The sequence below is a fragment of the Gracilinanus agilis genome, chromosome 3, assembly GCF_016433145.1.
Source record: "Gracilinanus agilis isolate LMUSP501 chromosome 3, AgileGrace, whole genome shotgun sequence".
NCBI classification, from domain to species: Eukaryota; Metazoa; Chordata; class Mammalia; order Didelphimorphia; family Didelphidae; genus Gracilinanus; species Gracilinanus agilis.
Genome location: NC_058132.1, coordinates 56,280,337 through 56,293,468, shown reverse-complemented (window position 1 = coordinate 56,293,468; position 13,132 = coordinate 56,280,337). Strand labels below are relative to the sequence as shown.

General features: G+C 41.7%; 1 protein-coding gene across 1 annotated transcript; it reads left to right on the top strand.

Moving 5' to 3' along the window:
• Window positions 1–3,973: 3,973 nt before the first annotated feature.
• LOC123243122 (group IID secretory phospholipase A2-like) lies at window positions 3,974–12,152 on the top strand. The gene is made up of 4 exons (XM_044671305.1): window positions 3,974–4,013; window positions 7,481–7,625; window positions 9,552–9,658; window positions 11,154–12,152. Exons 1-4 carry the CDS (start codon window positions 3,974–3,976, stop codon window positions 11,294–11,296), a joined length of 435 nt encoding a protein of 144 aa, XP_044527240.1. The 3' UTR covers window positions 11,297–12,152.
• Window positions 12,153–13,132: the final 980 nt, after the last annotated feature.

Below are 13,132 nucleotides of genomic sequence, written 5' to 3'. Positions count from 1 at the left end.
TTGCCACATCCCCTTCAACATTTATTACTCTCATCTGCTATCATTTTAGCCAATCTGCTAGGTGTGAGGTGGTACCCTAAGAGATAGATTTCTAAAGCATACTAGAGAGAGTCCAAAGAGTTAGGAGAAGAATGAAAATAGTCTTCTGAGCTGATGTTGGAGCTAGGTGGTGTCAGGATTCCAAAAGAAATCCTTTGCTAATGCCTCTCCTTTTCCTGAGTTGTCCAGTTCCCCAGACCAAGACCTAGCAACTGTGCATATCTTATCTAATCAAGATGTGCTGTGTGAGAGGTTAGCATAACAAAAGTCCTTTGTTCCAATATACTCAGGGTGATCTCTTGCTGTCAATCTGTTACTGTCAAAACCATGAACCAAAACCACAGGTCAACTCAGATCTATGTAATGGAAAACACCAGTAGGAATCACATCCCAGACAAGGTTCTGTTATAAATAGATTTTTGATCATCAAATAAAACTGATTGTTTCCCTCTTTGACACTGGACAAACTGTCTTGTCACTAAGCAAACTTTACCATTGTTATAGCTATACCCTCTTTGTCTTGTCACAATTATGTATATCAAGTTCATACCTTAGCATTTTGGTTTAGACTTGGGGAAGAGTCTTTCCCCATAATGCCATGAACTTATCCTTACCCTTTCACAGAGTGAATATTAATCACTTTAAGGCACCTGATGGGTACTTTGGGTTATTCTTGCACCCCATTTGAGTGGGTGACCTATAGTGGTAAGCTTATAGCAGCTTCTGTCTTGAATAAGAGATGTACTTATTTTTAGTGGCCTCTCCATCCTTGGAACTTCCAAAACACAATTCAATAGTACACAGGGCTCTCACTCAAACATCAGCCATAATGGTGAGAAGCTTATTACATCTTTCTAATAGAAGAATGCCATGGGTTGAATCTAATTAGATTTTTCTTCTAGCCTCAAGTTGCAACATGTTCAATAGTAGGTGACTGAAGGATTTAGAGCATTGATTCCCCTGAGCCTAGGAAAACAGTTCTAGACTTCCTGATGCCTGCCAAAACTTAATATCTTTTCATGCAACATGCTTTCAAAATCTTTCTTGGTCTGAAAGGATCCTAGCAGAAAGTATAAGTCCTAAGAAATATTGATCCATAATACTTTAGCAGCCATGGAAGCATTTTAACTTTTGATTGGATATGTTTAGGCATATTTTGTGAAATAGTCTGTCACCACCAAAATGTGACTGAAGTGTTTTCTATTGCTTTATAGAAATAGGAAGTCAACTAAGGCAAGTTTCAGAAGTTTGCTAGTGCTCATGTTTTCAAAGTATGTAGCCTAAATTAATATTACTTTTCTTTACATGCTTCTTAGTGACAACTATCCAACTTCAGCCAGTAAAATCTGTTTCTGACTAGTTCTAGAGTTTTCTCTTGACCCACATGCTAATATCATCATGTAAATCTTTTATGGCAATTGAGGAATATGGCCTGAAGAATATCAACTGTTTCCTGGTGCCAGTTGTCAGTTGTCTTTCCCTCTGTAAGATTAAAATTAATATTCAATAACTCCAAGTATTATATTTTATAAGATTTATTTATAATCACTTGAAGTAGAAGAAATAGAAAGAACCTCAGTGAAGAGAAGTTTTCCTGATCCTGATAGCGGGAGAAGAGAGAGAGTGAGGGTGGGGTTACAGAAACTTTCTCTTCAAAACTTAAGACTATAACCTGATGATGAAAGAGGGATTCTGGGAAATAGAGTCCTGGGGTACAAAATTCTAATTACATAATCCCCCCTGTGATTCCCATGGAAAATGAGCATATAGAAATCTCCCAGATTTACATGCCTAGTTTCCTCATGAAATCAGAGCACATAACCAACTTAAAGCTCTAAAGATTTTTAATTAAAGGTATATACAATATTGCAGTTTCTAAGGGGAAATTATAATAATTGGGGGATAAGAGGGAAATAAAAGAGAAAAAGAACACCACCAATGATTACTACATTGACAAAAAACCAATTTGGGAGCAGTCTTCTTTGAACTAAGAGTGTACATTCAAAGCAAATGCATTTAACCCCACACAGTTCAAATCACCACATCCCAAAGTTCACTCTGGATCTTTTGGTGCAATGTGTGGTCTCTGCATGCATCTTCATGGTGCCTTCTCCAAACTGTTCACTTTCTGGATTTCTGGTAGCAAGTTTCTTATCCTAAAATTACTCTCAAAAGAATTTAAACTTTGCATTATAGAATAATAATATACAATCATAGGATAACAGGATTTAAAATTAAGGGATACTCAGAGATTGTCTCAGTCGACTCCTTCATAGGATCAGACCCTGAGGAGACCATAGAGGCCCTCTCACCTAATCCCCACTAATAAGGAACCTGAAGCCCAGAGGAGCTAAGTGACTTGCCTAAAAACACAGAGGAAGAATTTGAACCCAGATCCTCTGACTCTACTTTTCTCTGCTTTTTCAACAGACAAGGAAACTGAGGTTCAGAGAAGGGAAGGGACTTGCTCGAGGTCACACATGTAAATAGCAGAACAGGAATTGACATCTAGGTCCTCTGATGTAAAAATTCAATGCTACTTCCACTTTGCCACATGGTCCCCCAGGCATCTAATGCCCTCACTTTGAAACAGGAGAAAATATGGGTTTGAATTCCACAAGCCTAAATCAGACCATATGACTCAAAGCCAAATCACTTCTCAGCTTCAGCATCCTCATCTGTAAAATAGGGGTCTTAGTAACAGCACCTACTTCATAAGGTAGGTAGGTGGTGCCATAGTGAATAGAGTACTAGATTTAGAGTCAGGAAGACTCATCTTCATGAGCTCAAATCTGGCCTCAGACCTCTGGGAAAGTCATTTAACCTTGTTGGTCTCAGTTTTCTCATCTGTACAATGAGCTGGAGAAGGAAATGGCAAACTGCTCCAGTATCTTTGCTAAGAAAACCTCCAATGGGATCACAAAGCGTTAGAAACAACTGAATAATGACTGAACAACAAAAACCTCACAAGGATGTTACATGGATCCAATGAGATAACTTATGTAAAGTGCTTTACAAACTTTATAGCATAAATAAAAATATTTGCTCTCGTCATTATTGCATTGAACATATTTTTGGAGCCATAAATCAGAGCACATACTATGGCAGTGTTCTTTTTTGTTGCTGTTTTCTTGACCGTTTGTGAAAAATATTTTTTCTTTTCTTGAAGTTATAGTTGTCCTAGCAAATTCAATAAGGTTACTACTGTGTCCCCACCCCCGGCATATATGAAACCTTGAAGAAGCTTGGCTGGGTCACAGGAAGAAGAAGAAGAATATTAATAGCAACAATAATGAAAAGCCATTTAATGTTTGAGAAATGCTTTATGGATATTATCTCATTTGATCCTCACAATAATCTTGGGAGGCTGCTGTAACCGTGTTTCCCATTTTATAGATAGTCAATTGTCAATAAACATTATGAAATACTTGCTATGTGCCAGGTATGGTGCTAAGCACTAGAGATGCAAATACTTTAAACAAACAAACAAAAAGTCTCTGCCCTCAAGGAGCTTACAATTTAATACACAATTACAAAACACAATAGGAAACTAAAAACTGCAGGGCTGGGGGGAGGGGGGTGAAAAGAGGGGAATCACAGACTGGGGACGAGGCATAATGAAGTCAGAGATGTCCCAGAGCAGAGCAGGCAGGTGAGAAATGAGAAATTCTGAACTAAAATCTCTCCTTAAATGGAAGTTGGAGATGGAAGTTAAAGAAACTGAGTCAGGTGGTGATTAAGTGGCTTGTTCAGGGTCACATAACTGGTAGGGAAGCCTGTAATTCCCAATATGGGCCAAACCCTTATAGTCTGGCTTTTTTCCTTGAATTTTTCCAGCTTCCTTTACGACAAGGTCACTGTACCAAGTGTCCAGCCCAGAAATCATCCAGCTTGGAGATAGCCCAGACTGACCATACCAAGACTGCCTTGGACCATGCAGCTGATACTGCTATGCATTATGCTCATCACCTCAGGTGAGTGATGTCTAGCAAAAGGGATCAGACCTCAAGAGCGGGTGGCTATTCTAATCCTGCCTCCCAACTCCCATCCAGACCGGTTTTATCTGAAGAGGAAAGAACCAGGCAGAGTGACCATCTCCTGCTACCTCCATAATGCAGGATGGAGCCACCATTTCCTGCTGGATGTCACCTCTGCAACATCTCTATTTTTTTAAACCCTTACCTTCTGTCTTGGAATCCATACTAAGCATCAATTCCAAGGCAGAAGAGTGGCAAGAGCTAGGCGATTAGAGTTTAGCAACTTGCTCAGAGTTATACGGCTAGGAAACATCAGGTCAGAGTTGAACCCAGGATCTCCCATCTCCAGACCTGGTTTTCTATCCACTGAGTCTCCTAACTGCCTTTGCATCATCTCGTGAATAAGCCCCCTTCTTCTTTCTGATACTCCCACTGCTCTGGTACAGGTCCTTATTATCTCCCATTGGGACTATTGCCATAAACTTGCTAGGGGGAGGAAGGTCTGATTCCTTCTGGTCCCTCCCCACTCCAGTTAATTAAGTTAATTAAGTTAAAATGTTTTGACAAAAGACCAATTCAACCCAATATTGCCTTAGCTAAATACCTGCCACTTGAAAGACACTGGGGTAATTTTAGGAGAGCTACAAGTTTAGCGAAGAACTCATGGTCTAATAGAGGAGTGTGAAACCTACAAAAATGATTGCACAGACATTGTCCTGTGATAACTGCTTGAAAGATATGCCTCCCCCACCTCCAGATTACCATTGGAGAGAAGGTCTTTCATGACTTGGGCGATAAGGCAAGGACAGCATTTGAGTTGGCTCAAACACAGGTCCACTCATATTCCCTAACTAACATTAGCTCAAGGTAAAAAACATTTAATCCAATCCAATAGTAAAGTGAGTGTCGAGAGCAATTCAACCATTCAAATGGGAGGACCTTTTATGGGAGATGCCCATACCATTGGTAATTTTGTTGTTCAGTCATTTTCAGTCACAACAGACACTTCATGACCCCATTTGGGATTTTCTTGGCAAAGATCCTGGAGTGGTTTGCCATTTCCTACTCCAGCTCATTTTACAGGTGAGGAAACTGAGGCCAACAAGGTAAAATGACTTGCCTGGGGTCACATAGTTAGTATCTGAGATCAGATTTGAAATCATGAAGATGAGTCTTCCTGACTCCAGGTCTCCACTGAATCATCTAGCTGTCCATCAATAAGAGGGGACAAATGTAGGGAATATGTGTAACTAGGGCTTGCTTGTGAAGGGAACACATGTGGTCAGGGCATATATTACAGCTGGGGTGGAAATTACAGAGTCACCAACAGTAATGTCTCTTCCTCCTTTTGGCTGTGAACAACCTTCATTATTCCAAACACCAGTGACTTCTACAAGTTGGCGTGGGAGATTGAGCAGCCCAAGGATATCTTTCTCATGCTGCTGAATCTTGGGCAGTGATTTTGGCTAAAGCTAAGGGAAGGCTATTATATATCTCCATGATCTTCTCAGCTAAGCAGTTATTCCTTTTTTTTCTTTACACGTTATTTCCATTTCTTTTTTTTAAAACCTTCTGTCTTAGAATCAACACTAAGATTTGGTTCCAAGGCTGAAGAGTGGTGAGGACTAGGCAATGGGGATTAAGTGACTTGCCCAAGGTCACCCAGCTAGGAAGTGTCTGAGGCCAGATTTGAACCTAGAACTGATTCTCAATCCATTGAGCCACCCAGCTGTCCTCCTTATTTCCATTTCTTAATCAATCTTCAAAGTCCAATTCAAATGCTATTCTTATGTAAGAAGAGCCCTTCCCTCATCACTAGAGGCATGAAAGACCTTCTTTTCTCAAGTGGCACTTGGAAGAAAGCACATCTTTATACCAAATTATCACAGGATGTGTAATCATCCTATTATAGATTTCATATCCCTTTATTAGACTGTGAGTTCCATGAGTGCAAAGCAGACCTTAGCTAAACTCAGTAGCTCTTGTAGAATTCAGCCCCGTGTTTTGTTTGTTTGTTTGTTTTTTATTGATTAATTAAGAAAAATTTTCCATGCTTACATGATTCATGTTCTTTCCCTTCCACCCACCTCCCATAGCTGACACGCAGTTCCACTGGGTTTTACATGTATCATTGATCAAGACCTATTTCCATATTATTAATATTTGCTCTAGGATGACTGTTTAGAGTCTACATCCCCAATCATAACCCCATTAACCCATGTGCTCAAGCAGTTGTTTTTCTTCTGTATTTCTGCTCCCATGGTGTTTTGGTTTTAAGGTCCCCCCCCCTCAGTTTTCATTTTTGTAACATCCAGTACAATTTTCAATAATTGTTTTCCGGCATTTTTTGATCCATGTCCTCTCCCTCTCCCCCATCCTTCCTTCTCCTTTCCCCAAGATGATGAATAATATGATATAAGTTGTACATGTGCTATTCTATGATACATTTTTCGATGTTCATTATGTTGTGGAAGAAGGCACATATGGCTTAAACTAGAGAAAAAGTCATGGCTGAAATAAAATGAAGAATGGCATGCTTCAATCTGCATTCAAACTTAATTCCTTCTGTTGTGGTAGAGAGCCTTTTTTATCATGAGCCCTTTGGAGTTGTCCTGAATCCTTGCCTTGCTGATAATAGTAAAGTCATTCACAGCTGATCTTCATATATTATTGTTGTTACTGTGTACAACATTCTCCTGATTCTGCTGATTTCCCTTTGCGTCACTTCATATAAGTCTTTCCAAGTTTTTTTTTTTTTTGGTGATCATCTTATTTGCCATTTCTTATGGCTCAACAGCATTATTACAATCAATGTGAGATCATAATTTTTGGATGTGATTGTTTCCCTTGTTTTTTTAATTTTGGCCAAAGCACAGTAGATTCTGTTCAAATCCTTTACCTTTAATCCGTGTATGTCCTGCTTTAAATGTGTTTCTTATAGATAGCATATTGCATAGTAGGTACTTAATAAAGGCTTTGCTGAGTTGAATCGATCTTTGTTAGGTCAAAGCTACCCAGCATCCATGTTTCATTTTAGGATAGGGTCAGGGAAAGGGGCAAAGAATGGACCTGTGGGTTTGCTGGTAGAAGAGACTCCAAAGTACCACTTTTAGGTCCCTACCTGCCCCATAGTACAGTTTTAGTTGTCTTTACCATTTCCAACGAGTGGCTATCCTGCTTCTGCTTGGAGATCTCTAGTGAGGGGAAACCCCACTTTCCAAGGCAGCTCATTCTAATTTTTGCTAGCTTGAACAATTAGGAAGTTTCTCTTGACATCCAACCTACATTTTCTCTTTATAAGTTTCACTGCTCCTGGTTCTGCCATCTGGGACCAATTAGAACAGGTCTGGTCCCTCCTTCTTGTGATGACCTTTTAAATGTATAAAAACATGTCATATCCCTCTCCCATCCTTCTCTTCCCCAAGTTATATATGACTGATCGTGTAATACTTCTCGTGCAGGAGGTATGGCCCCAAGCCAGGGGAGCGTGCTGCAACTGAAAAGAATGATTAGACAGGCAACAGGAAAAAATCCTATCTTCAGCTATCTGAACTATGGATGCCACTGTGGACCAGGTGGCAGAGGTCAACCCAAAGATGCAACTGACTGGTAACAGCTCCCTTCACAAGCCTTTCTTCTCTCCTCTCACCCATGTCTTCTTGGAGTCATGGTAGTGGAATTTCTTTGAGTTCCAGGATTCTTAGAGTCCTTGACCAGTTTAATTTGACTTTTAATTCAGGGGTCTTATGGCAGAATAATTCAGTCAGTCCTAGTCAATAAGCATTCATTAAACGCCTATTATGTGCTAGGCATTGTGCTAAGCAGCTAGGGATACAAAGAAGACAAAAGACAGCTCTGCCTTCAAGGAGCTCCCAGTCTATGGGAATTCATTACCTTCTGGACCCTCTACTGGTAATGAGCCTCTTCACACTTAACCAGGCCAATCCTTATAATCCAGACAAGGTCTGAGGCCCAGACCCAAAGAGGAGAGAGCCCCAACTTGGGCTCTGAAATTATATCATGGGACAAAAGGCTGAGAGGATATAACAGGATAGATAGGCTGCCATCTTGTCCTTTCCTGGCACATTAACAGAGGTCTTCTTGCCCCAAAGGATGGATACAATGGTGAATAACTATTCACAGATCTCCAACTTCTTTCCTTAACTTTAATGCCTTCTTCTTGGATTATCTCCAATTTATCCTGTCTGTATCTTATATATGCACACAGTTATTTGTGTAAATGTAGCCTCTGTTAGACAATGAGCTCCTTGAGAGCAGGGAATGTCCGTTGCCTTTCTGTGCATCCCCAAGTGCTTAGCATATAGTGCCTGGCACGGAGCAGGAGCTTAGGAAATAATCATTAACTGATTGGCTACCATAGCCTTTGGAGATTATGATAATAACTCTCTACTAGATTGCTTTGTGATTTTTAAAGTTCTTCTTTCTCAAAAAGACACCATCAATTAGATAAAGCAAATATTACTTTCTCTTTTCTTTGATGGGTAATTTCATTAGTATTGTGGACTCTAGGTAAGAAAACCTCCCTCCCTCCTCCAGTCAAAAGAAATCAATCATTTAGTCTTAGAGAAATGATGGGGGCCATGAGAGGATAAATGTTTTGCCCAATGACAAATAACTGGTATGTGTCAGAAGCTGGAGCTGGAATGTAGGTTCTTCTGATTCCAAGGCCAGCTCTATCTCCAACTTTCCCAGCTTCCTCAGTTCCCATCTCCATTTCTGAGAGATGCACCAACAGGCATTGGGTGTTGTTTAGTCATGTGTGACTCTTCGTGACCCTGTCTGGGGTTTTCTTGGCAAAGATACTGGAGTGTTTTGCTATTTCCTTCTACAATTTGTTTTATAGATGAAGGAACTGAGGCAAAGGGAGTTAAGTGATTTGCCCAGGGTTAGACAGCTCAGTTGTCTGAGGCCAGATTTAAACTTAGGAAGATGAGTCTTTCTGATTCCTGATCCAGGACTCTATCCACTGTACTATCCACCTGCCCGATTGGGAAGTGCCTACTGAAATTAAATATTGGATAGCTCCTGGGTTATGTGAACTTTCTTCTTCTGATGGCCAAAGCCTATCATCTGAGTTGATTGAGAAATTGTTTCCTACTTTTCTAACTTCAAATTGTGAGGTTTAAATAAAACAAAAGCAAAACTACCTCTTTAACTCCTCTTTTATACTGTTCTAACATTCTCCATTCCAGAGCCTCTTGTAGATCAAACATTCAGTGTTCTAAGGACCCTCCCAGCTCTGATGTTCTGTCTTGCAAGATCTCTTGAAGTGCTGATATTCTGTGATTCCATTATTCCATGCTAGAATAGGGTAAGGCATTAGCTTTCCCCCAGAGGGAGCCTCACTTTGTTGCCGCTACCAGGGAGAGGGGATCAGTCACTGAGGTGGCCCTACTTTCTCCCAAAGTGCTATGGGCAGTGGCATAAATAGGAATGAAGGAAAGCTAGAGAAAGTCAACAGGCTGAGCATTGCTATGTTTCATGTCTGGTCTCCCATCCTCTCCCCCCACCTAGGTGCTGCAAAGCACATGACTGCTGCTATGGACACCTAAGCGAGCAGAAATGCTATGCCCATGTGGACACATACAAGTACAAATATGCCAACGGGGACATCGAGTGCCGTGAGTTTCTGGGCCAAGTCCAAAGGGATTTGAGGCTAAATCAGGGACCTACCCTTCATCTGGACCCTGACAAACTGCAGTCATAGACCAACAGGATTTAGAATCAGAAGGGAACTTAGAGGACCACATTGTCCACCCCTCTTGTTTGGCAGAAGAAACAGGTCTGGAGAGGAGTTTAAATCCTAGCTGGGTAAACGACTTCCTCTCTGTGGACCTCTGTTTCTCCAGGTGTAAAATGAGAAGGTTGAACTAGACAGCCCCTAAGAGCCCTTAAAAATCCAAAACTTCATTATTTAAGTAATAAAACATCATTCCTGGGCTCTAGGAGCAGCCTCTCTCCCTTGTTCTCCCTACCTTAGGATGATGGGGAGGGAGGCAAGCAGACATGTTTTTTGGGACAGCTAAGCTAGGCGATTTTCTCATGGTTAAAGTGCCCCCCGTCATTCTCCACAGTGTCACGATTCCTCCTCACCCTACCCAAGACACCTCCAAGATCACAGTAATAATGATGACTCGGGTGTATATAGCACTTCAAGAAATGCAAGGCATCTTGCAGGCCATCTCATGGGAACCTGGAAAATGATTGTTACTATTGGTAACAATAGTAGAGGAGGAAATGATGATTCTGAGATCAGGGGCTTCCCCATGATAACCTAGTTAATAAGTATGAGAGGTTGGGGGCAACTGGATGGCTCAGTAGATTGAGAGTCATTGAGATTGAGATGGAGAGTTCTAAAGATGAGAGGTCCTGGATTCAAATTTGGCCTCAGAATGTTCCTAGCTATGTGATCCAGGGCAAGTCACTGAACCCCACTATGGCTTGGCCCTTACCATTCTCCTGCCTTGCAACCAATATACAGGATTGATTCTAAGATGGAAGATAAGGGTTGTAAAAAAAAAAGTCTGAGAGAGAGAATTTGAACCAGAGCTTCCTGATTCCAGACTCAATATGATACCCACTATGACCACCTACCTTCCTAATTACATAGATTCAGAGCTTAAAAGGACCACAGAGGTGGTCAAATCTTACCTCATTTTACAAATGAGGAAACTGAGGAAATTTGAGTGTTTTGCCTGTGGTCATACAACCCTCTGTACAAAGCATGAGTTTCTGGTACCACATTTCTAATAGGTGATATTCCCAAAAATATGAAAATAGGGCATTGATATTTGGGGACCACAGAAATCCCAGATACTCCATTCTGCTTGAATTTCACCAAAAATGGGGAATTTACCCCTTCAAAGATGGCCCATTCTATTCCTGGATGTCTCTAACTCTTAGATGCCCCTGAGGCGCTTTCTCTAGTCCCTAATGAAAGTCCAACCAAGAAGGGCAGCACTCAGGAGGACAGCAGATCCCAAGGCCAGGAAGAGAAAGCATCAGTCTCTCGGGTGCCGGGTTGTTGATGGGTGGTTAGGCTGATGGAGAGGTGGAGAATAAGAGAATAGAGATACAGCCCATCCCAATTTTCCCCTGTCTTTGGCTCTTTACCAGATGGGAAGAGTCATTGTGAGAAGGAGATTTGCCAGTGTGACAAAGAACTTGCCCTCTGCCTGCGCCGAAACCTGGAAACCTACAAGAAGCAATTCTGTTTGTCTTGGTTGTTCTTCTGTCAAGGCGAGAACCCAGAATGCTAGAAGGAGGTCCTCCAGCAACCCTGGTGGGAAGAGAGCTCTGGATGGGGCTCTAACTCTGCTCTGTATACTTTAAAAACAACAACAAAAAGTAAAACCCCAAAACAGAGCCGACATACCGGTTTTGAGGATTCAGTGTTCAAAATAGACTGGAGTCTCTGTAGCACATTATTGAGACTGTCTGGTGCCCTCCCTTTTAGTTCTGACATTCTGTCCTCCAAGGCCTTTTCCTAACTCCGACATTCTGTATTCTAAGGGCCCTCTTATCCCTGACCTTCTGTGTTTTACTTCCCATCTCTGACATTTCTGTGACATCCTGTATACTAAGATCCTTCCGGCACTCATTTTCTATAATCAATGAACTGTTCTGAGAGCTACCAGCCTCCCTAGAATAAGGATGTGGCCAATCAAGGTCACTTCTCTGGGAAGAACAATTATTCTTTATTCATACAAGTTCTCCTCTGTTTGTTGAACCATTAGCTACCTAGTTTCCTCCTCACGTCTTATATTGAAACCTGTAGGACCTCCCCCTTGGGCTCTAGGAGCAGCCTCTTCCCTCTCTTTCAGCGCTCAGATAATGGAGAAGGGGAAGTTGGCATGCTTTTCATTGTCTCTCTTGGGAAAGCCTGGCTAGGCAGTCCTCTACAGGCTCATGCTTTGCTCTTTCCAGACTTCATGGCTGGTGCTCTGTCCATGGAGCCTCCTAGTTGCCTCGTTTCCTTGGTTCCTTCTGAAAGTGACTTTTCCTAGTTTCTCTCCCTCCCCTCCAGTTTCAAAAACCTTCTCCTCTAAGGTAACCTTCTACCTCCCCTCCAGGTATCTTGTATGTACTGATCCATATACATGTCATCTGCCTCATTAAAACATAAGCTCCTCAAGGGCAAGGATGGATTTTGTTTTTCTTTTCTCTCTAGAGATATGGACTTGGCATAGAGTCAGGGCCTTGGGGAATGTTTGTTGATGAATTATGATCAATTCAACTAGTCTACATAGGAGTTCTGTCCATCTCTCCTGGCCTGTAGCTCCCTGAGGCTAATGTCTAATCAGGAGTCAAAGTCCTTGACAAGGACAATTGGATGCTTCCCCATCCCACCCACATGGCACCCAAACCAATGCCACGTAGTTATTTTAGGACTAGATTGAGAGAGTTCCAAGGAAAAGGAACGAGATTCCATTTATTGGTTGATGTTAAAAGGGATTGTTGGGCAAATTACAAACCTATCAGATAATTTCTCAGCCTTGGAACCTGAATCGGGGGATGGCCTGCAAGCATTTCCCGTAGACTCTCTACTCTCCACCCAGTCGGCATTCAAGGCCCTAGGCCAGCACAGTTAGCATCAGGGACTTCAGGCTGGGCACTCAAGGACACTCCTAGCAGAGCCTTGGCTTTGGACAGAGGTGAGAGGGAAAGGGTGGTTCCTTATCCTCTCATTGCAGTTCACCCAACACTGCCAGCCAAATTCCTGACCTGAACATTTCTGGGAACTCGAGGCCCTTCCCCAGAAGTCTGCTTTGCTATTTTTCTTTTGTCCAGGGCCAGAAAGTTATTTTTTTTTCCTTTGAAAAAAATAATTAATTAAGAAAAATTTCCCCATGGTTCCATGATTCATGTTCTTTCCCTCCCCTTCCCCCAAACCCCTCCTGTAGCCAATGAGCAATTCCACTGGGTTTTACATGTGTCATTGATCAAGACCTATTTCCATATTATTGATATTTGCACTGGGGTGATCACATCTACATCCCCAATCATATCCCCATCGATCCACGTGACCAAGCAGTTGTTTTTCTTCTGTGTTGGGCCAGAAAGTTCTAATGAGAACCTCTTTACAATTTTTTCAA

Excerpts from the sequence above, each read along its gene's own strand:
- LOC123243122 (XM_044671305.1), top strand. The coding sequence starts at position 3,974 with ATGCAGCTGATACTGCTATGCATTATGCTCATCACCTCAG. Across the intron at positions 7,626-9,551 it reads CCCAAAGATGCAACTGACTG|GTGCTGCAAAGCACATGACT; the intron begins GTAACAGCTCCC and ends CCCCCCACCTAG. Across the intron at positions 9,659-11,153 it reads CAACGGGGACATCGAGTGCC|ATGGGAAGAGTCATTGTGAG; the intron begins GTGAGTTTCTGG and ends GCTCTTTACCAG.